The sequence below is a fragment of the Myxine glutinosa genome, chromosome 12 (assembly GCF_964187855.1).
Source record: "Myxine glutinosa chromosome 12, kmMyxGlut1.1, whole genome shotgun sequence".
In the NCBI taxonomy this organism is placed as follows: Eukaryota; Metazoa; Chordata; class Myxini; order Myxiniformes; family Myxinidae; genus Myxine; species Myxine glutinosa.
This window is the reverse complement of record NC_136272.1, coordinates 86730411-86757681: the sequence shown is the minus strand read 5'-3', so window position 1 is coordinate 86757681 and position 27271 is coordinate 86730411. Positions and strand designations below refer to the sequence as shown.

Genomic DNA, 27271 nt, shown 5'->3' with positions numbered 1-27271 from the left:
GGTTCGGGTGCCGGCTTAGGATCCGAGGATCCTGGGTTCGAATCCCGGTCGATCGCTGAATTAACGCCAGGGGGGTTGACTCAGCCTGTCATCCTTCCGAGGTCGGCAAATTGAGTACCAGCTTGCTGGGATGAATGATCCCGGTGTGTACCCCGGTTTAGAATAGGTACAGCGTATCCCTGCGCATCGTAAGAGGCGACCAAGGGTTGGCGTCAGGAAGGGCATCCGGCCATAAAAACGTTGCCTAAAACAGGGAACCATGATTGTCATGGGGCCCGCAAGGCTTACCCCCGCTCTGGCGGGGAAAATGGCCTTAAAACGATCATTCATTCATTCATTCAATCCAACTCTGCCTCCACAGTGCAGGTTTTACAATACGACTCCCAACGATATTTTCGCTGTTCCAAGAGTAATCTAACTGATGTGGACATATGGACCGTACTATTCTTGATACAATCTAGCATTGAACACCCCCACTCCCACACCTTCACCCCACCCCCTTCCACACAACAATATTTAATTGTAGTTCATTTAGAAAACAAGCTTTTAAACCTACTCTTTCATGGTGACTTTTATATTCTGATGTTGACAGGATATGTCACAATTGCATATTGCTTTTCCTTGTTAAGTGTTGTAATGTATTGCATGTTCGTGCTTATGCACCTTGGAGATAACAGAGATAAACAGAATATTCAACGCATACTAATAAGAACATTTGGGAGGATATATTTTGTGTGCAGGCCGGATGCTTGTTTTTGTAATAATTTTAACGTGGTTATTATTCAGGAGGAGCCTCATGGACGCCGACTCAGCGTCTCTGCCCTATTTGGCCTGTGTGAGAGAGCACAAAGTCCTCAGAAAAAAGGGGTTGAAGGTGGCAGTAAACCTGCGGCTGCCCGTACTCTGACTTATGAACGAGCTCACGATTCCAGCAACTTAGCAGGAAAAGCACAGTCACAGACAACTCTTGGAGCCAACTATGGAATTACGAGAACTATTGAACGGGAAGGAATGCCCGGGGGTAACCTCCTTCACGCACTCAAGGTGGCAAGTGGACCTTTGCCCGCACCAGCTTCTTGGGCTCAGCCTGGTGGGCCCTCAATTTCGTCCTTCCAACCCTCAGCCTTATTTGCAGCTGGTGGGAGGGAGAGCCAACCCAGCACTCAGGGTAATATTGTGGCATCGGAAGCAGCTTCTCCCACTGACAACTCCTCTCTTTATCGTTTGCTCCAGAAACTACATATTGTTGGTTCTCCACTTTCTTCCGTTGGTTCATTGCATTCTCCTGCTTCATCACCTGCTTCAAGCTCGCTATGCCATCCCAGCTCGCTTCCTCCCCCGGGTGCCTTTGAAGTGCGGCAAGATCCCTTAAGCTTGCTTCTACCGCAGGTGAACTGAAAACTTCTGAGATTTTGCATGGACCTATGTCAGCATTTGTGTTTGCATCTGTGTCATATGAAATGGATTAATTGATCCAATCCAAACAGCTCCATATTATATTTCATGTTACCTGGACACATTTTAAAGAAAAACCCCAAAGTTTTAACACACAACTCTTTTTTATTTTTTTAACATACCCCTGGCGCTCACTTGGTAGAATCAACGGCATGCTGCACTGACTAAAGGTATTTTAAACCAATTTCAATGGTTGCTAGAAGACAGGGCAGCATGTAGAATCATACTAACACAATCATAAGACTTTAAACAAAGAAAAAAAAAATACCTATTTTGGGGGGCAACCCCTCCTCCCCCAACCCAATATACCTCCTAAGACCACAATTTTTCGAATGCCTTGAACAAACATTGGTACATCATGGGTGATTAAGGTTATAGTGAAGTTTCATCGAAATTGCATGTGTAGTTTCTGAGAAGAAAGCAAATACCTATTTTGGGGGGCAACACCCCCTCCCCCCATAGACCCCCAAAGGGGCAGATTTTTTTTTTTTTATTGCTTTGAACAAACTTTAGTCACAACACAACAAATATCAGTTGTGCCAAATTTGGTCGCAATCCCATCAGCGGTTTCGGAGAAGACAATAGATCTTTGATCAGGTGCATTAATCAATGTGATAAGCATAACTTACAAAGAGGTAATAAATACCTCGTATTATTCGGTTTCCTTCAACAAAAAGACCTCGATGGCAGAGGTAATAAATGGAGAGACTGTCTGGTGTAGTGTGAGATAAGAAGCTGACGAAGAAACTTAAGATGAAGGTTTATTAAAAACAAGACCAAAAGTCTAACAGCGGTGCAGCCGGGCTTGTAAAATATTATAAACCACAAACACATATGATTAGTTTTTTAAACAGTCGTTAATGCTGCTTATAACATTAAACAAAGAAATTTTGAGGAATATCGACATCTATGAGGTAAGTTTTACTTACAGAACTGAGCGAAGATCTACTGTAATCTAGATCAGACCCCACAAGGGTTGGAGGTGTGCTCATTTACAAAGCAGCTAGCTAGCGCTTGCCAAGCCAGCCGTTCCTTAACGGTTTTGAATGGAGTGCTTGTTCGAATGCTTAAACCACTTGGCAATCTCTCCACAAGAACCTTGGTAAATTAACAAACACCCAATGTTATTGAGACCCGACCATAGATCGACTGTAATCTATATACCCCAAAGATGAATGGCCCTTCCTGCCACTCCCGTAGTGAACGGGTGTACTTGTAAATTAAAATGTCAGTCGGTGCAGTCAGCCGTCGTAATGACATCATAGACATAATGACGTAATGGACACAAAACTGATATATTTTAACTTCCAATAAGTTTCCAGTCACTACGAAGGGATTCGTGTTATGATAAGATTTACTATAATATTAACGTTACGTTGTCATTATTTCGAAAATGATATTACTATCAAAAATCCGAGGCGAATTCCTTACTTCCTCGGTTATTAATATTCGTGGTAACAACGCTCATCACTGATCATGAACCATATACCGCTTCAATCCATAAACTTTCAATTCACGACATTGGCATTAAAGTATTATGGCTATATTTACTATATTATGATTATTACTATTACGAAAACGATACTACTGAAACGATACACCACTCACTACTGTGTATAGAAAGAAAAGAAATTATGTGTAAAAAATTCATTATGAAAAAATGTGTAAGAAACCTGGGCTTGATTTGTCTGAAGTGGTCCGAAGGTGTCATAATGCCTAAGGCCTATATGTACCGTATTGTTGGAAGAGACCTAACGCCGATGCTTTCGATATTTGATGATCACTTTAACAATTATTGGTTTGTTTGTGTTTCACACTGAATGAAAAGCGTAAAGGTAGGCATGGCGATTGTGATATATGACAGGTTCGACGATATGTTCGGCATGAATGGCATATAAATTAAAATGGCGGTGTGTGGAGAGTCAGCAGCCGCACCGCCGTAATGACATCAGACGTCATCACATCACCCTGTCATGTGACCAGATTCTCAGCTCTGATTGGTATACGTTTGAGGGGATATATATATATACATACATACAAACATACATACATACATACATACATACAGACATGCATACAGACGGACAAACACTGTTCTAGACGGCTCTGCCCGATGGGCTCCGCTGTAAAAAAAAAAGTGATTAGACCATTAATTTACTCAATGAAAATTTGGGCCTTAACCCTTTGAGTACTGGATTTATTTTTTTGATAAAAATACCTCCGGTACGGTGTTAATTTGGCATTTTGGTATGGGAATGCAACCACGTACTGACGATCTATTTATAGGTATAGTCGATGACATGTAGGAACGTCATCCGTACACAAAACTTTTTTGCGGGTTGCAGCACTGGACGTCAACCGTACTCAGAGGGTTAAGGAATAAAGAGGAGAAACTGCTAGAACAGACAGAAGTGCAGATGTTGCGTTGCATTATAGTGAGTGTCACTTATAGATAGAATAAGTGAAGTCAAAGGAGGGAACTAGAGGGAGTCAGGATTGCTAATGTCACCCAAACTGTAAAAGAACAAGAGCAAATGCGACTGTCACCAGTATGCCTCCACATAGTCCCACAATGGGTAGATGCTCTCGTTCACCGTCCTAAAAATAAACAAGTTTTATTTAAATCCCTTCAGCTGTTTTCAATTATCACATTTTCACCAGCCATGACAGGTTTCACATTGATCGGTGAAGCGGTTTCAGAGAAGTTATTTTTAAAAATATTGGCTTTTAAACTAAAATGGCTGCCACACCACGCGACATCTGACCTTAAAAAAATATGTACACTGCATATGTATGTGTCGGGGATCACATTTGTGAAGTTTCGTGTTGATCGGATAAGGTTCGCTTTTCTATTCAAGATGGTTGCCAAACCACGTGACCTACACCATCATTTTCAAGCGATATGCAACAGTGGTGTTAGATGATATTTGTAAAATTTAGCATCGATAGGGTAAGCGGTTTAAGAGATATTATTAATTAATATTTTCCTTCAATCCAATATGGCTGCCGCACCATGTGACCGAGGATATTTTTGTGATCAACTTTTAATCACCATGCCTAGTCAATGACACATGTAACGTTTGGAGTTAATCAATTTGGTGGTTTGGGAGAAGATTTAAAAAAAAAAAAAGGTTTTTGGTTAAATACAATATGACTGCCAAACCATGTGACCTATACAACAAACAACAGGCATTTTAAAGGCCATTTTCCCTGCAAGAGCGGGGGTTAGCCTTGCGGTCCCCATGACAATCTTCTCCATTTTGCCCTATTTTCTGCATCTCCCCTTGTTAACCCCCTTGCCCGCATTTCTTCTTCCACCATCTTTAGCCAAGTCTTTCTCGGTCTTCCCCGTCCTCTACTGCCTTCCACATTCATTTCCATCACTCTTCTCAACCAGTCACTTTCATCCTTCCTCAACACATGACCAAACCATCTCAAACTGTTTCTCTTCATCATAGGTCTGTCTGACCTATGATGTCATAAATTTAATATTTCAATACAAATGGGTCATAGATCGTGTGCATGCAATTTCAGATTTTTAGGATAAGGAATTCGATTAAAACATTTTTGCCTGGTATACCACTTCACCTATGATGTCATCATTATCATGCTTTTGTTCCCCCTTGGGAGTACTTGACAACGTGGCAATTGTCTAATTTTTCCGTTCAGCGGTTTCCGAGAAATTATTTTTTAATTATTGATGTTTAATCCAAGATGGCTGCCATACCACGTGACTTATGACGTTTCAGTCATAAAAACATTCTGCATAGGTGTCACTACTACCCTGAAAGTTTCGTCTCAATCAGCCATGTGGTTGCTGAGAAAAACGAGGTTCAGCCCGTACGGACGGACAGACAACCCAAAAACATAATGCCTCCGGTCACCTTCGGGGGCGGAGGCATAAAAATGCTACTGACACATATTACAAAGTGGAAAATCAGCCACAAGTATAAAATCGTTAAAGGAAACAATAGCAGGAAAGTAAAGTAGAGGGAGACGGAAGCTGAGCTGGAATTTACAATATGGCAACGGAAGGATTTCAAGGTGCCCACGCAATGGATAGACTTCCGAGGACGAGGACGATAGATAGTGGAGGACGAGGATTTGAGCAGCTGGCCCCAACTTGGAATAAGGCTCATTGAGTAGTGGTGGTGGTGGTGGTGGTGGTGGTATTGTTCGTAGCAGAAGGAGGACGAAGAAGATTGAAAAGAAGTTGCATCTGCAATCTCCTCCTCCCTCCACCCGCCGCACATTAGTTTAAAGTGGCCTCTATGGACGTGTAGCTGTCCGAAAACCTTTGAAGAAAGGCAACCAATGGAGAAGGCTGAAATTGGCAGTATTACTGAAACGGTGGGATAAGTAAAGCTGGAAGAAGGAGCTTTTTACAGATTGGTCCAAGTTTGAACTGTTTGGCAATAAATCAGTTACGGTTTGTTTGAAGGCAGGCCGGTAGCGGTATAGCAGTCACTGTGTATAAACAGCGACAGTGAAGCATAGGGGTGGATTCGTTAAGTGTGGGGTGTCGGACATTTTGCAGAAAATTGTAGATACACCAACTGCTGACAGGGACGTGCAGCCTCTGATCGATCATGCCAATAGGACTAGATCTTATCGATGATGCCATCAATAAATTTATTTTCCAACACGACCATGACTCAAGACATTCAGTCATTTTGGTGAATGTAACATTCACAACTGGAATGGCACTCGGCAGAGTGCATACCTCCGCCAGGCTGAACAGTTTAGGGTTTGTATCCCACTGATGGGCCATATCTGGATTCAGACCAGAACCAAAATCTAATCGGCTTGTTCTTGTTGCCTAACCAACTCATCATCCATAGTTTTATCGTAAGTCATCCACAACTTTTTGAAATATCATGCTATATTTTGTTTTTGGCTATATCACTCTGGTGAAGAATGACTTTAATTCTTGGATCCAGATCTTTTTTTTGAGATATCCTGTTCACAAACAGACAAATGAAACATCACTCATAGAGCGACACATGGCAAAAGAGAACAAGTAGAATGGCACTCAGTAGAGCATCCTTTTGACCTCACAAATAATTGGTGGTTGAATTCCGTGACCAGATATGGAAATCGTCTTCAAATTTGAAGTTCATCGGATGAAAATTGACAATTTGAGAAAATTTGCCTATGTTGGCCTTTTGGCCTATGTTGACCTGAAAAATAGTTGGTGGTTGGTTTCAGTAAGCTGATATGCAAATCCGATTCAGATTTCAAGTCTATCGGATGAAAATTGAGTATTTTAGAAATTTGAAAAAAGTGGTTGACCTTTGGCCTATGTTGACCTTTTGACCTCAAATATATATAAGATTTTGTCAGACCACGAACTCTAACATTTGGTGAAGTTTTCTGAAGATCTGTTTAAAATTATGACCTATAGGCAAGTAGAAGTGAGCGTACAGACAAACGCACGCAAACACACCAACCGGACTAACAAACAAACAAACAGACAGACAGGGGGTGAATACATAACCTCCATCCTTCTACCTTCAGTGGTGGAGGCAATCACAGATTTATCTTGCACAAAAATGCAAATCTTATGCTGATTGTATATTCTCATTGTGCTACACTTTTGATAGGAAATGTACATGAAGAAATGCACTTTGTATAAATGTGTAATATGGATAATGTGTTCCTGCAACAAAGACAGAGTTTATCATTAGGATTTGGAATCTGGGTGCTTTGAGTTTACCAAATGTTTAAACAAGTCCCTTCATGTGAATATTTTGTACAATTTCATGTTCTATTGACAGGGTGGATAATTTTTTTTGTTTTTAGTAAGTTCCAAGGTTTTTGTGGAACTGATGTGTGGGTTTGATCAACTTTAGCTTGGAAAACCTTCACTCACCATTGGCTACAGAAACATGGAGGCAGGGTGAAGTGGATGCAGTGAGCAATAATTGTGTTGGAGACGTGATCTGTGAGCTTATTTTTGCAAACAAAGTTCAAAACATCTTGTGGTCGTGCCAACTTTTGAAGTCGTCTTGCAATGGCTCGCAATTCAGTTGACGTCCCCAACGAATTATTACATCGAACGCCAAATAACTCCGCCCCTTTGATATTTTTACCTTCCGGTCGTGCACCATTGGTTATCCCCTGGACTGCTTGGGCCTGCGACACGGACACGCCAATCGTTGCCAGCAGTTTTCAGGTGACGTTTGTGGTTCTTACTTTAACACAGGGGGCTGACATGATAGCCAAGAGCCCTAGATCTAGATGTACCCACACTCCCCTCTTGGTTCCCATGTTCATGTAGGGTTGTTTGGGGGAGGTTTGCCTTAAGTCTTTCATGAACCGGCTGACCAGGCCTGACGTTTGACAAAGGTTAGGGCAGGAATTTGTAATTTGGCCAGGGTGCTGGGAATAGATTTCCTACTCTTCGCGAAGGACACCGTGAGATGCCGGCAGGTGGGACTCTCAGTTTAATGTCTATCTGACGGACTGAACACTGATGCATCACCCTGCCTGTGAAACTCCAGGATGACAGTTTACAGCTGGGCCGAGATTCAAACCTGGGCGAGACAGTTTAGAGGCAAGTGTGGGTATCTCTAGGACATCCTAGACTCATCTTCATCAGTGAACCTTGCGGTGTACACTGCTCCTTTCCTATTCCATCTCCAGGCGCTGCATGATGTCATCGCCGGGCATCAAGGGTTGGCCGGCGATCACGCTTGCCTAAAGGGAGTACTCAGTTTTGCAAGATTTTTGAAGTGTATTGGTCGGTTGCGTTTGTTTGTCTGTCTGTCTGTCTGTCTGTTTGTCACCGGCCTATCGGTCACATTTCTAAACCGATCGTCATGAAACTTCACCAAGTTGTGGAGGTCGTCACAAATAAGAAGCCTATTGATTTTGAGGTCAAAGGTCATCTGGAGGTCAAGTTTCTAAAATCGCCATTTTTAATCCGATGGACTTGAAAATTGAACAGCATTTGTATATCGAGTTGCTAAATTGGAAAACAAACTATATTTGAGGTTAAAAGGCCGAAGGTCAACTCGAGGTCATACTTCCAAAATCAATTTTCATCTGAAAAAAAACCTCAATTTTCATCCACTTGACTTGAAAATTGAACAGCATTTGCACATTGAGTCACTAAATTGGAAAACAAACTATTTGAGGTCAAAAGGCCTCAGGCCTCAGGTCACACAAAAAGTCAAACCGACACACAAAACACAAAAAACAAGGGGAGCGGCAGATAAGATGGGGAGAGAGGGGGAAGGACCCAAAAGAGAGGGGGAAGAGGGGGAAGGACACAAACACAACATTTGAGAGCAGGGACATCGGGAGGACTTGGGGGAGAGGTGGGAGAGGTATAAAACATATGAACACTGCAAGGACTCTGGGGTGAAATTAGCCGGGGTAGAAAAGATCAAGGTTTTGGATGGGGGAAGATAAGAGATGGTGGTGAACAGCTGTTTTAAAGACCTGGAGGGAGGAGTGAGATTGAAGGGAGTGGGGGAGTTTGTTCCAGAGGCGGGAGAAAAGGGGAATGAAAGAGTGAAGGTGAGCAGAGAGCCTAGACTTTGGCAGTTTAACCATAAGAGGGTTGCAGGCAGATCTTGTGCGACCTGAAGGAATATTGGGGGGACAGAGCACAGAGAGAGCTGGGGGAGCAAGGCCGGAGAGGAGTCGGTAGAAGACAGAAAGACCACCAACCTGCCTGCGGTGAGTGAGTGAAAGGCCCTCGGAGTTGACTACATCGCAGGAGATTCCAATGATTCTGAAGAATTTTCATCTGAAAAATCATCAATTTTCATCCGATTGACTTGAAAATTTGCTGGATCAATGGCAACCTTTTGTGTGGGAGGAGGGTGGATTTTTCAAGCATCATGCTCTGCATGACATCTTCTTGTTTTCTTGTTTGTTTGTCTGTGTTATATGCCAGCCATCTTTTGAACTGGGAAGTGAAAGTTTCGGCACAATCGTGAGCACTTGCTTTGGATAAAACGGTATTTTTATTTTTTGATTAATCAATCAATTGATTAATTACTTAATTATTATCGATTTATTAAGTACTTATTTCTTTTTTTTCTCATCTGGGCAATATCTCAGGCACCTTTTGAGCAAGGAAGTTGATATTTGGACATGACAGTGACCAAGTAATTTGGCTAAAAAGGATATTTTTGATTTATTAATTCATCAATTAATTGATTGTTTATTTAATATTTTTAATGAATTACTTGATTAATTTTCAAAAAACTACAGATTGAGATGAAGCAGTGGTGGTTTAAGTATGCTATTAGCCAATTGATTAAGGAATTAATTATTTTACGATGACTATTTATTTTAATTACGCATCTTATTATAATAGATCAAACATATATGGTTATGTATGTTTGTTTATATGCGACCAAAACGTGAATTCTTCTTCAAATAAAATTAACACCCAAAACACAGTCCGTGAACTCTTAATTACGTTTAGACTGCTGAGACCCCTCAGACCTTTGATGACCCTTTAAGTTCCCCAAGACCCCTGAACACCCAAAAGACCCCGAAGACCCAAAATATCCTCCAAGGCCCAGAGGATCCAAAATACTCAACAGACCCTTAAGACGCAAAACCCCATGAAGACCCAAAAGACCCCAAAGACACCAAAATGGTCAAAGAGGTGCGTGGAGCACGCCGAGTCATGCTAGTTTGATCAATTAATCAATTATTGTATACTGTTCCCTCCCAATTCTGTCTCCATGTGCTGCACAGCAGAATCGCCGGGCGCCAAAGGCATCCCGACGATGTTGCGTTGCGTGAGGATATGTTATTTATTTATTTGGCATGTGGACAGTGGACTTTGAATGTAGCGTTTCTTGGTTGCTTTGGTTTTACCCTTAAGCATAAAATGAGTGAAACAAAACATTTTGAAAAATTTGAATTCTCACTTCAATTTAAATTGGGAAACCAACTAGTAATGTTGGGAAACCAACTAGTAATGAAACCAACTAGTAATGAAACCAACTAGTAACATCACAGTAATGTTGTTTAAACTTTCTTCAACAAGATGATTTGTAATACCGGATATCATCAGGGTCACTGTAGTTTACACATTAACATAAGAGAGAATTTTTGTCTTTGACCCAGATATACTACCCTGACAGAAACCATACTTAGGGTACCCTGAAGCAACATGCAAAGTTTGGTTCAGTCGCTTTTTCGTTTTTAAAGGATATATAAACTGTTACGTATTACCTCCCCAAACCCCTCAGTCTGGAGCGGTAATGCGGCAGAAAGATTTGTATTTTTGAGTGTACTAATAAACCATGGTAAAACCGCACCAATGCACTTGTAGAACAAAGCAAGTAATTTTATTAATAACTCTCACATACACAATAATAACACGATGAAATAAAGTACCATGAAAATGTTACACATCAAATGAACAATACATTTGATGGTACCATCATTCCCCAATGCTCTCAAAGCAATAAACTAATGACATGCCAAACGTGAGTGGAATGTAACTTTCCCCAAAGTCCGTGCACGAATCTCCACGCGGGGTGAAGGTCGAAATCATGCAGAACGGCAAAACAACAGGCAGGTATTGGTGTGGATGAGGAGTTACGAGGTGAGATGTCGATATGGGAATCGAGCCGATATGGAAACCCCCACGGCCCTCCACACGGTGAGGTTGATATGGGAATCCCAATGACAAAACAAGATGCACCAAGCTGACAGCCTCTTCGCAGACAAAATGGCGTATCGGCCTGTAATAGAGGCGCTGGCTCCCTCCATCAATGACTCACATTTGGTGATAAAACCTGAGACGCAGGTTCAATTGCACTCACAATATATGACGATGTCGCGGGCAATCCCTTTTACGGGAAGCCTCAACTCATTCGCGACCAATATCAAAAAAGTCTGCTCTCAGCCTCGATGCGATGCACACCTGTCTCCTCCTCATGGCCGTCTCGTCCTCTCCCCTTCTCTTCTGGTTTGTTTGCCGCGGCTTCCTTTTCCTTCACAAACACTTATTTTCACCTTTTACTAAAGTCATCTCCGCTTCATACAAAAATCTTAATAACATTACCTGAAACTAAAAATCCTACAAATATATAATAACAACAAAGGCAGAAGTGACGGATCCGTAACAAAACAAACAAGCAAGTACACAAATTCACTTTTATGGGAAAGATTTAGGGGGTTTCTTTCAGGATATTTTCTCCCCGTGACCATCACTATTGTAAACTAGAACGGCACTCAGTGGAGAGCATACCTCCGCCTGGGTTGGCCTTATCACTCAATGGTGAAGCATCACTTAAAAAAAATCCACTAGCCGGATCCAGGTTCCAAATCTTCACCAAAATTGAATCTATTCTTCCTCGTCACACACACAACCTGTCCACCAAGTTTCGTCCAAATCAGTCCATAACTTTTTGAGATATCCCACTATGTATCGTTTTTGTCCCTATCTCTCAATGGTGAAGAATCACTTAAGAATTTAAATAATTCTCATATCCATATCCATATTCAGATCTTCACCAACATCGAATCGGTTCTTCCTTGTCACACACACAACCTGTCCACAAAGTTTTGTCCAAATCCGTCCATAACTTTTTGAGATATTCTGCTACGTCATTTTTGGTCCCATTTCCCAATGGTGAAGAATCGCTTAAAAAATTATTCTAGCCGGATCCGAATCCAGATCTTCACCAAAATCTAATCATTTCGTTCTTGTCACATACGCTACCTCTCTGCCAGATTTCATCCGAATCCGTCCACAACTTTTTGAGATATCTTGTTCATGGACAACGGACAGACAGGGGTGAAAACATAACCTCCATCCACCTTTGGTGGCAGAGGTAATAAAAATACCTGCTCCATGGGTGAATTTAGGTCGTCTTGAACTCGTTGGTAATGAGTAATTTTCGAAATGACCAAATCGGCCCCAGATTGCTCATGCGCAGAAACCCCGAGTGACGAAGTAAATAGGCGAGGCATGCACATGTTTCATGCCTCCCAGATGAGGATTGTTGAATGAAACAACAAAAAAAGCTGAAAGTACAGGGTGTCTCAAAATAGATGGAACCCATTAACATGATAATAATTTATTACTCAGACAAGAAACTCCAAAAAAGATTACATTTCCTGGAAGCTGATATGATAACAATTAAAAAACTGAAGATTTGAGGTCTCTAGCTCAAAGGATACATTTATTAGAGCACATGTTCCAAATGACCGCCTTTGCGCCCTAGACACACTTGAAACCGACGAGCGAAGTTGTCAATCACCCTGACACACTCTTCCTTCCTGATGGCACGAATCTTCTGGGTGATGGCCACTTTCAGTTCAGAAATGGATTGAGGACGATTCTCATACACGTGGTCCTTCAAGAACCCCAGAGATAAAAATCTGGGGGGTTCAGATCGGGTGAATGCGGAGACCACTCGAGTTCGCGGCGCCTGCTGATCAGCCGATCAGGGAATCGGTGGTCCAGCCACTCCATCGTGATGTTGGCTGTATGTGGAGTTGCCCCATCTTGTTGGAACCATTGCACATCTCGATTCACGCCATGACGTCTCCCAAGTCCCCTCCAGAACTTGTTGAGCACCACAATGTAACGCTCCTTTGTGACAGTGACTGCCTCCTCGTCTGCGTCTTCAAACCAAAACGGCCCGATTATGCCATGTTTTGAGATGGCCACCCAGGCCATGCATTTCACAGAGTGCAAGGGCCTCTGAAGCACCTTGTCTGGGGCTTGTGTGCCCCAGAACACATTGTTCTTGCTATTGACATGCCCACAGAGCAGGAAGTGTGCTTTGTCGCTGAACCAAACATCATCAAGAAAGTCAGGATCCTCTTCGATCTTGTTCTCGAACCACCGGCACATCACAACACGTTTTGCCATGTCAGCTGGTGTGAGTTTATGCTTGATCTGGATCTTGTATGGGTCCAGCTGAAGATCCTTGATCAAGATTCTTTGCACTGACGCACGTGAAAGACCCAGCTCTTGGCTACGTCTTCGGATGGACTTTTTTGGGCTCCTTCCGACAGAATGTCTCACCGCATTCACATTGTCAGGAGATCTTGCAGTCAGCTTCCTGCCAGAACTGGGTGTTTCTGCCTTCTTGTTGAGGTTGTTTACTGATCCAGTGGCTTGAAATTTGTGTGCCCAACGATAAATTTGGTTTTTCTGGGGATAGTTGTTGAAGTTGAACTTCCTGCGAAATTTTGCTTGCACCGTTTTGAATGATTTCGTCTCCAAATAAGTAGTGACGCAAAATATTTTTTCCTCCTTTGTCCAAGGCATTTTGATTGATAATTATTAGTTGTTATGGTCTCCTCTCTTCAAATCTGAAAAAAAAAGAACAAGAACATTAATATTGGCAGAGTATTATTAGCAGTGACATGGGTTCCATGTATTTTGAGACACCCTGTACTTAAAAGCTTACCTGCGAGAAAGGGGTGTGCCGCTGCACAATGAAACAGTTGGATACCTTCCTTATCAACTCCTCCAAAAGTTGATATGTTGCAGTCCGTCTTGCATAAACTCCCGTGTACGCCAGTAGAGGGAAAAAGCAGGTTCTGGCTCACTTCAAATTTAACATTGAAATCAATGGGGGAAAAGGGAAAAACTTTTTGACTCAACCCCAAGTCCTTTTTAAAATCCCCCCTATTTCTCCCTTCCTCATCTTTGCATTAACAAAGGTTAAATACTTAATTCTAAAATATCCATATTTTCATTGTACTCATATAGAGAACCAATGAATATTTCCTCCTGATTAAATTTAGGAAATAACCTAATTTTCTTAAAAGCAGAATCGCCATCTAGAATATTGAGAAACAATATGTTGGAACTTTGTTCTTGGTACAAGTATCGTTGTTGAGCCAATATGAAATGTCAAACTTCTCTTAATGATCTTGTCTGAGCCCCTCCTGAGCCACATATCATTTTAAGATAGGAGTAAATTATTTTCCCCATTGATTTCTTGACGACTACTTTTTTGCCTAATAAATGCAATGTTTCAAAGCACAAAAGACAAATTTCAATCAATTTCCTCATGCAAGAAGGACGAATGAATGAATGAATGAATGATCGTTTTAAGGCCATTTTCCCTGCGAGAGTGGGGGTTAGCCTCATGTAACTTATGTATCATTTTTGGTCCCATTTCCCAATGGTGAAGAATCACTTTAAAAATTATTCCAGCTGGATCCGAATCCAGATCCAGATTCATGAATGAATCTGAATCCAGATTCATGTAAGGATACTGAAATATATTTCACTGATGTGGAATTGAATAAAGATGATGATAATAATTTTTGGATTTTTTTTTTTTTTTTTTTTTTTTTTATGGAGATAAATTTATAAAATAAAATTTATGGAGATATATAGCAAACTAGAGGAGGTAATGAAAGATGTAAAAGTATCAAAAAATAAAACTCTTTTTACTGAAGCTTTCGAAAAAGAAGATAAAACTATTAGCTCGAAACACGGTGAAATTTCAATATTCTTCAATAACCCCAAAGATGTTGATCTTCGAGAAATGAGAGATGTTAATATAACAGATGAAATGTCATTTCGTTCAGTAGGAGATAGGAATCATTTTAAAATTGCATTTGACATTAAAAATACAGTAGTTGAATCTGTTAATGAGAAAAATTATATGGATATAATTAATTATATGGATATAAAATTATATGGTAATGTTTTTCTGCCTATTAAATGTGAGCCATTATTCAAGTGAAGACTTTGGGAATTTTAAAAGTGATGATTGTGATAGTGAGACTTTGTCTTCGCAAGACAGTTATGATAGAGTTTGTGTTCTAACGATAGTTATGAAATTGGTTTTATAGATGATGCCTGTGAGAGTGATAGTTATTCCTCTAGTGATTACAGTGAAGATGATTTTTAGTTTAAGTAATCTATTACTATATAAATATGAGGAACTCAAATGATATACCTGATGTTGAACCTCTTGAATTCCATGATACTGCATTTGATAAATTAGAGAATTGTCCTGATTGTGATAGAGTAGGATTAAACAGAGTCAAAAGCCTATAAACAATGTATATTCTGTGATTATCTTTTAATTAATGATAATAAAAAATATAAAAAGGAACATAACTCTTTCAAAATTACACCCAAAATGATTCACTTTATAAGATTAATAAGAGAAATGAATATTTATTTTTCTGATGAAGTTAAACATTTATTTAAAGAAGACTTACACACTGTTATTGGTGTTTATGATGTTGAGGATGCTCCTTTCCTTACATCGGAAGAGATTGATAAAATTAGGACAATGTTTAATGGTTTGATGTTATTTGCTATTCACGATTATCATTTTCAGGGAAATATCAATACAAGATGATGTATAAATAAAATAATGGATTATCTTGAAATTAAACCTGAACTCAGGATAAAACATAGTTTCTAAAAAAGCCCGTAAAATATTAGATGACTTGTTTTCCAAATATATAAATGAATGATTTTTTTTTTACCTGTTTGGGAAAATAAGATAACATTTAACAACCGTAAAAATCATCTTAAATTAATTAAGATGTCTAATGGTTGGTTCAAGCGGATGTGGGAAAACTTGTCTGCTTTTAAAGATGTTCCTTACTCCCAACTTTTCAGATTATAATAATTTAATAATTTTCACAAAGTCAAGTTTTCAACCTGAGTCTCAATAATTGAGTAATTATTACTCTCACAAGGTTTTAATGCGGATCTTCAAAAAGAAGACATCATTGGTTTATTTAAACTTCAAAACAAACTGAATGATTAGAACATTGAAGATATAATACAGCTCTTTCACGAGCCTCGACTCTGTATACAACAAAAAAAAACAAAAAAAAAAAACTATTTTGTGATGCACAGAAATGTACAAATAAATCAAAACCCATAACTTGTATTCTCAGTGATAATACGGATGATATATCTTCACCCCAAGATTTGGATAAATCAAAAATGAACCTCGCTATCTTTGATGATTGTGTTAATGAGAGAAACCAAACGGTTATGGATATAGCTACTACACAAGAGGGAGACATTCTTCCTTTAATTGTATTTATCTTAGCCAATCATACTTTCAACTCCCTCGTCGCTCAATAAGAAACAATACCAATACTTTTATTTTATTCAAGTTATGGCCGAAAAAAATATATTGCTGGTCTCTGGTCAGACCAAAGTTCCAGAATTGATGCGGCGATGCGTTTTTTTGTTTTTTTTTAAAGCATGGATTGCACATTTAAAGGTGTTGTTTTTTGTGTCCTCATGCCTTGCGGTCCTCCTCATCTGCTGTGGCGCCGTCCAGAGAGAAATTAAAGACAGCCAATGGGACAAGTCGGCCTTTTTGTAAATAATGAACACAAGCTTAAGTTATTTTAAAATGTATATATTCTGAAAATCATTAAGTTCTTCAAGCATATTATAGACTGCCATTTCGTTCTCGAGATCGCCTCGCCGTACCGTCAAACATTCCAGTGCGTCGATCGCGTCAACACTGCGCATGCGCAAGTGGTCTAACAGGCGATTGCCAAAGCATTTGAATGCTGAAAAAACCGCACATGCGCAAATGACTACACCCTGGACCAATCTTCGTGTACGGGATGCCACCCTGCATGTGTATCAAAGCCGCGCATGTGCAGATGGGCTGTATCGTGTGGTTCAAATCGGCGCATTCACAACTGGGCTAACGCGGAAGCGCTTGAATCCATGCCGATGGTCTCCCACAAACTCTTCTCCCAGTCCACCAGATTATCTCAGACACTTACAACTTCATGACAAACGAGATAGGATCCAGGCCTAACTAACGAGACCACCCGCAGCTCTCTAGGCCTTCTGGTTGCTTCACAAAAACCTGACAAAGAACGTCTTCGTTTCAATAAATTACAATATCCAGCCGATTGGATTCATGACGGCACGGCACACAAACGTACTCATGTCTTTGGAACGGCTGGTTGGATTTCGACAAAGTTCCAACATATTGTTTTGTAGGAAAGAACCGTGCGCGAACGTCGATACCAATGGCGACCCTCACAGACCCGCATTTCCCGAGATAGCGTGCCGGCCCGGCAACATGCATACATTATATGGCTTCTCACGCTCGAAATCGCGTTTTCGGCGAGAACGTGACGTCACGGCTCACTTAATTGCAATTATCTCGTCTCGGCGCCGCCTCAAGTATACGCGAATACTTGAGGCGGCGCGGCATTGTTTATGTTTAATGTGCTCTATAATTTATGATGTGCTCTATATTTGAATATAGACGGCGCGCGCTGTTGTAGGTACCGTTGGAAATGAAAAAAAATAATAAAAATTGTTGACGGGCAGGGTCAAAATCGATGCACGCGCTGACCAGAGACCGGAAATATATATTTTTTGGCCTAAATTCAATAGATATAAAAATAATTTGGAGAGATGATTGTTCTACATTATGTCGTAAAAAGGAATTTGTGGATTATATGAAACACATGACTGGAAAATATAAATATATCGTTGTTAAGCAAGATGAGATATGAAATTATATTTTCCAATAAATAAGTATAGAAAATTAATGCGCAAGAAGGTTTAAGGAACATCAGGAGTTGGTTTCAAAAGTTGTAAAACAACACTAAGAAATAAAGAAGAAACGCAAACAGAAACTAACAGGTGAAGAAGCGTTTGAAAGAAAATAAGATACATTTTTAAACCACTTTTAAAAACTACCCAACAAAGAGAACAACCCTCGACAATTCCCACGATAGAATATACTCCCAAAAAAAACTTCAAATACTAGATAATTTTAGTCAAATGACAGAGCAAGAACTTGGAAAAATAGGAGAATTAGAATATGATGATGAAGGATTATTGTCCCCCGTCGCACAGCGTAGCGAAAGGGGGACTATGGCTTTCCCCTCTGGTCCGTGTGTCCGTCAGTCCGTGCGTACGTGTGTGCGTGCGGGCGTGCGTGTTTGTGTGCGGGCGTGCGTGCGTAAGCGAAGGACCGCATTCAAATTTGGTGTGTGGGTGCAACCCACGTCAAAATCCAAGATGGGCGCCGTCATGTATGTCTGATGCCATGTATGTCTGAACCTTGTGAGATGAATATCTTGAAAAATAAGCGAAGTACCAACTTCTCATCTGGTGTGTGGGTGTATCTCGGCATAAGGAAGAACGCTGTTGAAAATTGGGTCGCCACGTCAAAATCCAAGATGGCCACCACCATATATATGTCTGAACCTTGTGAGCGAAATATCTCGAAAAATAAGCGAAGTACCAACTTCTAATTTGGTGTGTAGGTGTATCTCGGCATAAGGAAGAACGCTATTGAAAATTGGGTCGCCACGTCAAAATCCAAGATGGCCGCCACCATATATATGTCTGAACCTTGTGAGCGAAATATCTTGAAAAATAAGCGAAGTACCAACTTCTAATCTGGTGTGTGGGTGTATCTAGGCACAAGCAAGAAGGCTGTTTAAAATTGGGTCGCCACGTCAAAATCCAAGATGGCCGCCACCATATATATATGTCTGAACCTTGTGAGCGAAATATCTCGAAAAATAAGCGAAGTACCAACTTCTAATTTGGTGTGTAGGTGTATCTCGGCATAAGGAAGAACGCTATTGAAAATTGGGTCGCCACGTCAAAATCCAAGATGGCCGCCGTCATGTATGTCTGAACCTTGTGAGATGAATATCTTGAAAAATAAGCGAAGTACCAACTTCTAATTTGGTGTGTGGGTGTATCTCGGCATAAGGAAGAACGCCATTGTAAATTGGGTCGCCACGTCAAAATCCAAGATGGCCGCCAACATATATATGTCTGAACTTTGTGAGTGAAATATCTTGAAAAATAAGCAAAGTACCAACTTCTAATCTGGTGTTTGGGTGTATCTCGGCACAAGGAAGAAGGCCATTGTAAATTGGGTCGCCACGTCAAAATCCAAGATGGCCGCCGCCATGTATGTCTGAACCTTGTGAGCGAAATATCATATCATAGCATGTTTTTTGCGTCTTCCACTTTGTCAACTCACATCACTTCACCGACGGGGGACCTAGGCGTAACGCTTGTTCTAACCACTTGAGGAGGTAAATCAACCTTCCAATTTTATTGTGAAGGCTCTTTCAAACAATGAATATTCAACGGATACAAAAACCTTAGCGGGTCTCATTCCAACACAAGAAACAGCAGTGTTTCATCTAGTGAAAGAAAAGGTATTGATACATAATGATGAATTGGTGTTCTTAAGCTCTGCTCAGCCCAATGTTAAATGGACCCCCAGATTAATGTTTCTTCGAACAAAAGATGGAAAACAAGCAACAAGTAATAGGCTTAATTCACGTTATTTTGATGAACCATTGAATATGAAAAATGAAGATGACAGAGTATATATTGATTTACTAAACTCACTTGATCATGGGGTTTATGTTGCTGGTAAAATAAAGAAGAATGAGAAGGAAAAACATTATTGATACTTTAAGTAAGCTTGGTTCAGGTGTTCGTTTTCTTCCAAATAACCCATCACAATTAGTTTATAGATTGTTATTGTTGTTAGGTTGTAAGAAGGCAGGAAACAACAATTATTTTAATGAAGTATCAGCCATTTTAGATCAGTTGTTTAATAAGAAAATAATTAGTTGCAGAGAAAATAAATAATTATAGATAAGATAATGCTGGAATTATTCCCGTTTAATGTTGGAAGAAAAATGATTTGTATCATCTTCTTTTTAAGATTATTTAGCAATTGTGATGTTTCAGAAAATAAAGAGAATTATAATAATTATATTCAAACTTTTAAAAAGTTATAAATGAGAAGCACAGTACTTGACCCCACAAAATAATATGAGGCATCTTTGATATCTATGGAAACTTACAATACCTTGTTTAATATCACAGAGAAAAATAACAAGTTTAGTTATGTTTCGGGAAACGGATACAGAACAATAACAGTTTTATCCGGAGCTTACGAGATTTCTCAAATATCTTCCGAAATTGTCCGTCTTATGAAAGACCAAGGCGATGAACCAAAAATATTGTTATAGATATTCAAAAACGTACTTCGAAATCAACTATTAGACTCAAAAATAATTATAAAGTTGATTTCACAATTGATAATTCATTTAGAGAGTTGTTGGGTTTCTCCTCAAAAAAGATTGAAACTAACGGGACTTTTATAGTGATAACGTTAATGAATGACATTAACGACGATAATGTCATTCAAATATCCTCGGGTATAAATACGGTATTAATTCACTGTGATTTGATTGATGGTGCTTACAACGATGGAATAAGAGCAAATACAATATTTTCATTCAGCGCTTACTCAACCCCAATTGGTTATAAATTTAATATGGAACCGAAAAATCTGGTTTATTTACCCGTGTCAGGAATAACAATTTATAGAGTAAATTTTGGGAGAACCGACCAGGATAAATGTAGAATTTCCTTCAATGGAGAAATTATATCCATCAGAATTCATCTATGTGAAGTTGTTAGTTGTTGAAGTTGATGTCAGAGACTGGTAGACAGCTATAAGAAATGCCTACTTGAGGTTGTTTCTGCCAAAGGGGGCAATACTACCCATTAGGGCCAAGGGTGTACTTACTTTTTCCACATGCGAAATTTGCATTTATGTTTATTTAAATTATACAATGGACTACAAAATGTAAATGTTTCATGATATTTGTTATATTATATCACCTTTATCTATCAATATTGTTGAAATGAAGATCAAATAGCTGTATGTTGAAATATGTTGAAAAAGTCAAAACTTTACATGGGGTGTACTTACTTTTTCACGTGACTGTATATAAATATATATATATAAATAATATATATAAATGTTGAAGGCTCCAGTCACGGACGATATAGTCCTCATCAACGCCAGGCCTTAAACAGAGTTAAGCAGTGAAAATGAGTAGGAAAAGTGTATGATGTTTGGTTTGTTAGCGAGAAAGAGAGATTAAAGGTAGCTATAATTTGTGGAAGATAGAAAGTAAGACCAGCAATCATGACGCGGAGAGTGTAAGATGGTTATGGGCACCACTTGAATGCTCCTAAGTCCGAACGGTAGCACGACCCTGGGCAGTTGCTGTCTACAACCTACTATGGAAAAAAGACAGATAATATATATATTATCTGTCTCCAACAAAGGTGGAGGCTTCCGTTGAACTTGGGGACGACTAAGAAGAAGATCTTTGTTGGTCGAAAGCTTGTCAAAAATTAAAGATCGACGTCCTGAAGCTACGTCCGCGTCTGATTTAACCTCCCGATTATTTATTTAATGCAAATGAGACGCCCTGCTCGTACTGTGGAGTTTCTACTATTTCTCACAGTTATATATATATATATATACAATAAATACAATAAATCTATACATATATATAACTTTTTTTTTACTTTCACAGGATTCTAAATCTTTGCACAAAGAAGAAAAAAATGGGGCTGCAGAGGCTTCGTTGTCTGTACCAGTGAGTAATTTTGATCCAAAATATTAAGCAATTGTCCAAACATGCACATTGTTAATTTTCTTAATTGTTTTCTGGGTTGGTACTGAGCTATGTAAAGAAATATATCGGACTATTTCAGAAGGAATATATTGACCCAATTGTCTTTTTATCTCCACCGCCAAAGGTAGATGGAGTTTATGTTTTCACCCCTGTCTTTCTGTTTGTTTGTCTGTCCATTTGTGAACAAAATATCTCAGTTGTGAACGGATTTTGATGAAATTTGGCAGAGATGTAGCATATGTGACAAGGACGAAATGATTAGATTTTGGTGAGGATTTGGATCCAGCTACTATAATTTTTTAAGTGATTCTTCACCTTTGGGAGATCGGACCAAAAACGATACATAGCATGATATCTCAAAAAGTTGTGCATGGATTTGGATGGAACTTGGTGGACTGGTTGGGTGTCTGACAAGCACGATTCGATTCGATTTTGGTTAATATCAAAATATGGATTCGGATCTAAATATCTAAATATGGATACGAGAATTATTTAATTTTCAAAGTGATTCTTCACCATTTGGAGATGGGGCCAAAAACGATACATAGCAGGATATCTCAAAGTTATGGATGGATTTGGTCGAAACTTTTTGTACAGGTTGTGTGTGTGACAAGGAAGAATCTATTCAATTTTGGTGAAGATGCGGATCTGGATCCAGCTAGTAGAATTTTAAAAGTGATTCTTCATCATGATAGTGATTCATGCTCCTCATCCTGATACTCATCATCATCATGAGTGATATGGCCAAAAACGAGGGGTATATCAGGGTTTGAAAGACTGGACCTATGGTGATTCCTGTGATTTATTTTGATTAAATGTGATTCTGTATTGTGATTTTCTGGTCTACTCTGATATATAAAACATAAACTGTTCACCAGGTGGAGGTATGCTCTCAACTGAGTGCCGTTCTAGTTCACTATTGAAAACGCACTTCCTTGCTTCATTTGCTTCATTTACTTTTGGTGAAACCTTGTGGAGATAGGAGGGAGTGTGTCCAAATCTTGCTAATGGTCGATGGGGGGATATGATACCTTCGCTCTCTTCAAACTGAGTAACAATCATCTTATTTTTATTTTCAGAAAAAGGATAATTTAAAACTTGGAATACTTATGTAATGCACGATCTGTTTACCCACCCTGTAGTGGGGTAACCTTTCTGGGGCCGTGTGACTGTCTTGCTGAGAACTAAGTTTGAAGGTGAATTTCGTTACCTTGGGACATTTTTTTTTTTTTTTTTCTTTTTTTGTATACTGAATCGAGGCTCGTGAAAGAGCTAACATTTACTTCACAAACAAATCAACCAGACAAACAAAATATATAAAAAGAGGGAGTGGAAGACAAGATGGGGAGAGAAGGGGAAGCACACAAACACAACATTTGAGAGCAGGGAGATGTGTGGGAGCGAGAGGGCTTGGGGGGAGGAGGCGTGGGAAGGGGGGGGGGGGCGGTGGGAGAAGTATAAAACACAAGGACACCAAGGACTTCCAGGACAGAAGTTGGTATTTCAAAAAAGTGGAATTGGGGTGAAATTAGCGGGGGTAGAAAAGATCAAGGTTTTGGATGGGGGAAGATAAGAGATGGTGGTGAACAGCTGTTTTAAAGACCTGGAGGGTGGAGTGGGATTGAAGAGAGTGAGGGAGTTTGTTCCAGAGGCGGGAGAAAAGAGGAATGAAGGAGTGAAGGTGAGCAGAGAGTCTTGATTTTGGCAGTTTAACCATAAGAGGGTTGCAGGCAGATCTTGTGCGACCTGTAGGAATATTTGCGGGACAGAGCCCAGAGAGAGCTGGGGGGGGCAAGGCCAGAGAGGAGTCGGTAGAAGACGGAAAGACCACCAACCTGCCTGCGGTGAGTGAGTGAGAGGCCCTATCGTTAAAATGAGCCCCCTTTGTGAAATGATGTGGAACGGGCGCTAGAAGGTGTTTCCCCAAATGGCCGCCAGGAGAATATTTCAGATTTCTACCCATTTTACCCAGAGTCGGTGTTGCCTACCGCCTTTAATGGTTTTAAATCCACCTGTCGTACTTGCAGTCGTGGCCAAAACATTGGCACCCTTTCACCTTTTTCAAATAACTTGAATAACAAATTTCAAAGAACAAAAGTATTTGGACTCAACAATTCTTTATTTCACTGTTGATATTACAGAAGCTTTGTTTTTGATGCAGAACCTAATATATCCTTTTAAATCAGAAAATAAAAATAAATGGCATTGACAAAATTATTGACACCCGAGCCTTAATATTGGTAACCTTCAGACAAAATAACTGCAGTATGTTATTTTGGGATTTAGATCTGGGCTCATTGCTGGCTACTTCGTAACCATCCAGTGTTTTGTCTTGAACTATTTCTGGGTGCTTTTTGAAGTGTGTTTGGGGTCATTGTCCTGCTGCAAGACCCATGACCTTCAATGGAGACCTAGGTTTCTGACACTTGGTTGAACAATGAGCTCCAAAATGCTTTGGTAACCTCCTGATTTCATGATGCCATGCACAAATTCAAGGCACCCAGTGCCAGAGGCAGCACAGCAACCCGAAAACATCACTGAACCTCCTCCATGTTTGACGGTAGGGAAGGTGTTCTTTTCTTTGAAGGCTTCAGTTTGTTTCTGTGAACATTGAGATGATGTGCTTTACCAAAAAGCTCTAATTTGGTCTCATCTGTCCACAGGACATTCTCCCAGAAGGATTTTGGCTTGTTCAGGTGTGTTTTGGCAAACTCAAGTCAGGCTTTCTTCTGTCTCTCTCTCAGCATTGGGATCCTCCTGGGTCTCCGACCATAGAACCCCCTTTCATTGAATTGGTGACGGATGGTGAGAGTTGAAACTGTCGTTCCTTGTCTGAAGGTCATCTTGAATCTGTTTGGCAGTTTATTGAGGTGCTTTCTCCACAATTCAAACAATCCATCATTGCTATGTGAAAGCCCACAGAATCTTGTTTCTCACAGTCAGAGTCCTTTAGGTGCTTTTTTGCAAACTCCAAGCGGACTTTCATGTGTCTTTCACCGAGGAGAGGCTTCCTTCTGGCCACTCTGCCATAAAGCCCAGATCGGTGGAGTGTTGCAGTGATGGTTATCCTTCTGGAAGTTTCTCCCATCTCCATACAGGATCTCTGGAGCTCCGCCAGAGTGACCATCGGGTTCTTGGTCACCTCCCTTACCAAGGCCCTTCTCCCCCGATTGGTCAGTTTGGCCGGGCGGCCAGCTCTAAGAAGAGCCCTGGTTGTTCCAAACTTCTTCCATTTAAGAATTATGGAGGCCACTGTGCTCTTGGGAACCTTCAATGCAGCAGAGATTTTTTTTTGTAGGCTTCCCCAGATCTGTGCCTCGACACAATCCTGTCTCTGAGCTCTGCAGGCAGTTCCTTCGACCTCATGGCTTGGTTTTTGCTCTGATATGCATTGTCAGCTGTGAGACCTTATATAGAAAGGTGTGTGCCTTTCCAAATCATGTCCAATCAATTGAATTTACCACAGGTGGACTCCAATCAAGGTGTAGAAACATCTCAAAGATGATCAAGAGAAATGGGAGGCACCTGAGCTAAATTTCAAATGTCATAGCAAAGTGTATGAATACTTTTGTCAATGTGATATTTCAGTTTTTTCTTTTAAATAAATTTGCCAAACTTTCTAAAATCCTGTTTTCTCTTTGTCATTATAGGGTATTGAGTGAAGATTGATGAGGGAAAAAATGAATTTAAACGATTTCAGCATAAGGCTGCAACATAACAAAATGTGAGAAAAGTGAAGGGGTCTGAATACTTTCTGAATGCACTGTATATCCATCTTCAAACTTGGTTTTCTGTAAAATAGACATGGGCTCCCAGAAAGGTAACCCCACTTTTATGGGTGGGTATAGAAAATTCAACTTCAATAAGTTAATTGAAGAATTAATTATACTCGTGAGATACCCATGCTACGCACGGGTGGGAGGCCAGAAGCAAACAGGCAATGCAGATACGGCGAATGCTTAAGCATGAAACCAATACATTCCACATTCCTGTGGCACCCTCCAGGGGTCGAATTACTCTGTAGGGAGGGCACAGCAATGTTTGCCTTTGATGACTTCAAATTTTTTGTGGCACCAAGGCATTTTCTTTTGGGTTTGGGGGGCACCAAGGCATTTTCTTTTGGGTTTGGGGGGCACCAAGGCAATCTAGAATTATTCTTGTGGGCACAAAGGCAAAGTGTGTCGGTAACTTAAACAGGCAGGGAAATGTTACTGACGGAACAAGTAAATCAACTTAAACTTTTTAATAATGTATTTTTAGAATATAAACAGTTTCAGAAAACTCAACTCAGAACTGCATTGTCATCATGGCCACGTAACAAAGTTTAACCTTTGTTTGACAGAAGAAGTAAATCAACTTAAACTTTTTAATAATGTATTTTTAGAATTTGAATCTCAATAACAGTTTCAGATTTGATTTCTCTCAAAACTCAACTCAACTCAGTCAGAACTGCATTGTCATCATGTCCATGTAACAAAGTTTAACTTTTGTTTGACAGAGTTGAACTTTTTTCATCATCATCATCAGACATCATCTTTACTCAATACTGACTCAGTCTTGAGTCAGGCATACATGATTACAATTCAATCACCCTTGGGGGAGAGGGGTGTAGTATCAGGCCTACGTCCAAATGCACTCATAGAATGCCACCTGGCAACGCTACGTGTAGGATCAAAGTCGTCGGGGTCGGGCCCTTCTGTGCTGATGCGCAGAAGGTGTTCCTGCATACCCAACCCCAGTTTTAGCTTCCAATCCCCAAGAATACGCTTCACTGCTGAGAACTGCCTCTCTACATGTGATGTGGCCACTGGGCACACAAGGCAGATCTGCACCAGATGAAGTATATTAGGGTATTTGTGGCCCTTTTCTGTCAGAATGGTCTTCCATGGACCTAGGAAATTGGACTCCTTCCTCTCCATGATTTCTGCTGATGTCAAGCTTCAAGGACAGCCATTCTCTTTGTATTTGACTTGGATCACAACCATTTCTTTCAATGATTTGCTGAAAGTGATTGCTAAGGTAAGTGACTTTGGCATTGCCATAGGCAGCAAGGGTGTCCTTGCCCTTTGGCATGTTGCTGGGGTCAAACACCTCAAACGCAATCAGGACCTCATTCTCATAGAACTCGTTAAATCTCTTGTCCAAACAATCAATCACTTTGTCAACTACAGTTTTCAGGGGTCCAGCCTGAAACTCCTCAACAGATGGTACTCTAGGACCATAAAGCTCCAGATCCCTGTACTTCAGCCTCTTTGTCTGATTGTCCCCATCCTCAGTGTCAGAGTCAGTGTTGGCTTCCTGCACTTCCCTCTCAAACTTCTGTACATAAGTGCCTGGAGTTTCCAGTTGTGCCTTCAGGGCAAGAGCAGCA

General features: G+C 40.3%; 1 protein-coding gene across 4 annotated transcripts in view; it reads left to right on the top strand.

The window, feature by feature from the left end:
- LOC137437582 (mRNA-decapping enzyme 1B) overlaps positions 1-27271 on the top strand; it is a 226631-nt gene that overhangs the window by 146396 nt on the left and 52964 nt on the right. For 3 of the 4 annotated variants that reach the window (XM_078766066.1, XM_068132031.2, XM_078766067.1), the window contains 2 exons: positions 787-1389; positions 21799-21861. In XM_078766066.1, coding sequence (XP_078622192.1) covers positions 787-1389; positions 21799-21861 — 666 coding nt within the window. The remainder of the gene's footprint in view (positions 1-786; positions 1390-21798; positions 21862-27271) is intronic. The other variant, XM_068132032.2, reaches the window with a different exon arrangement.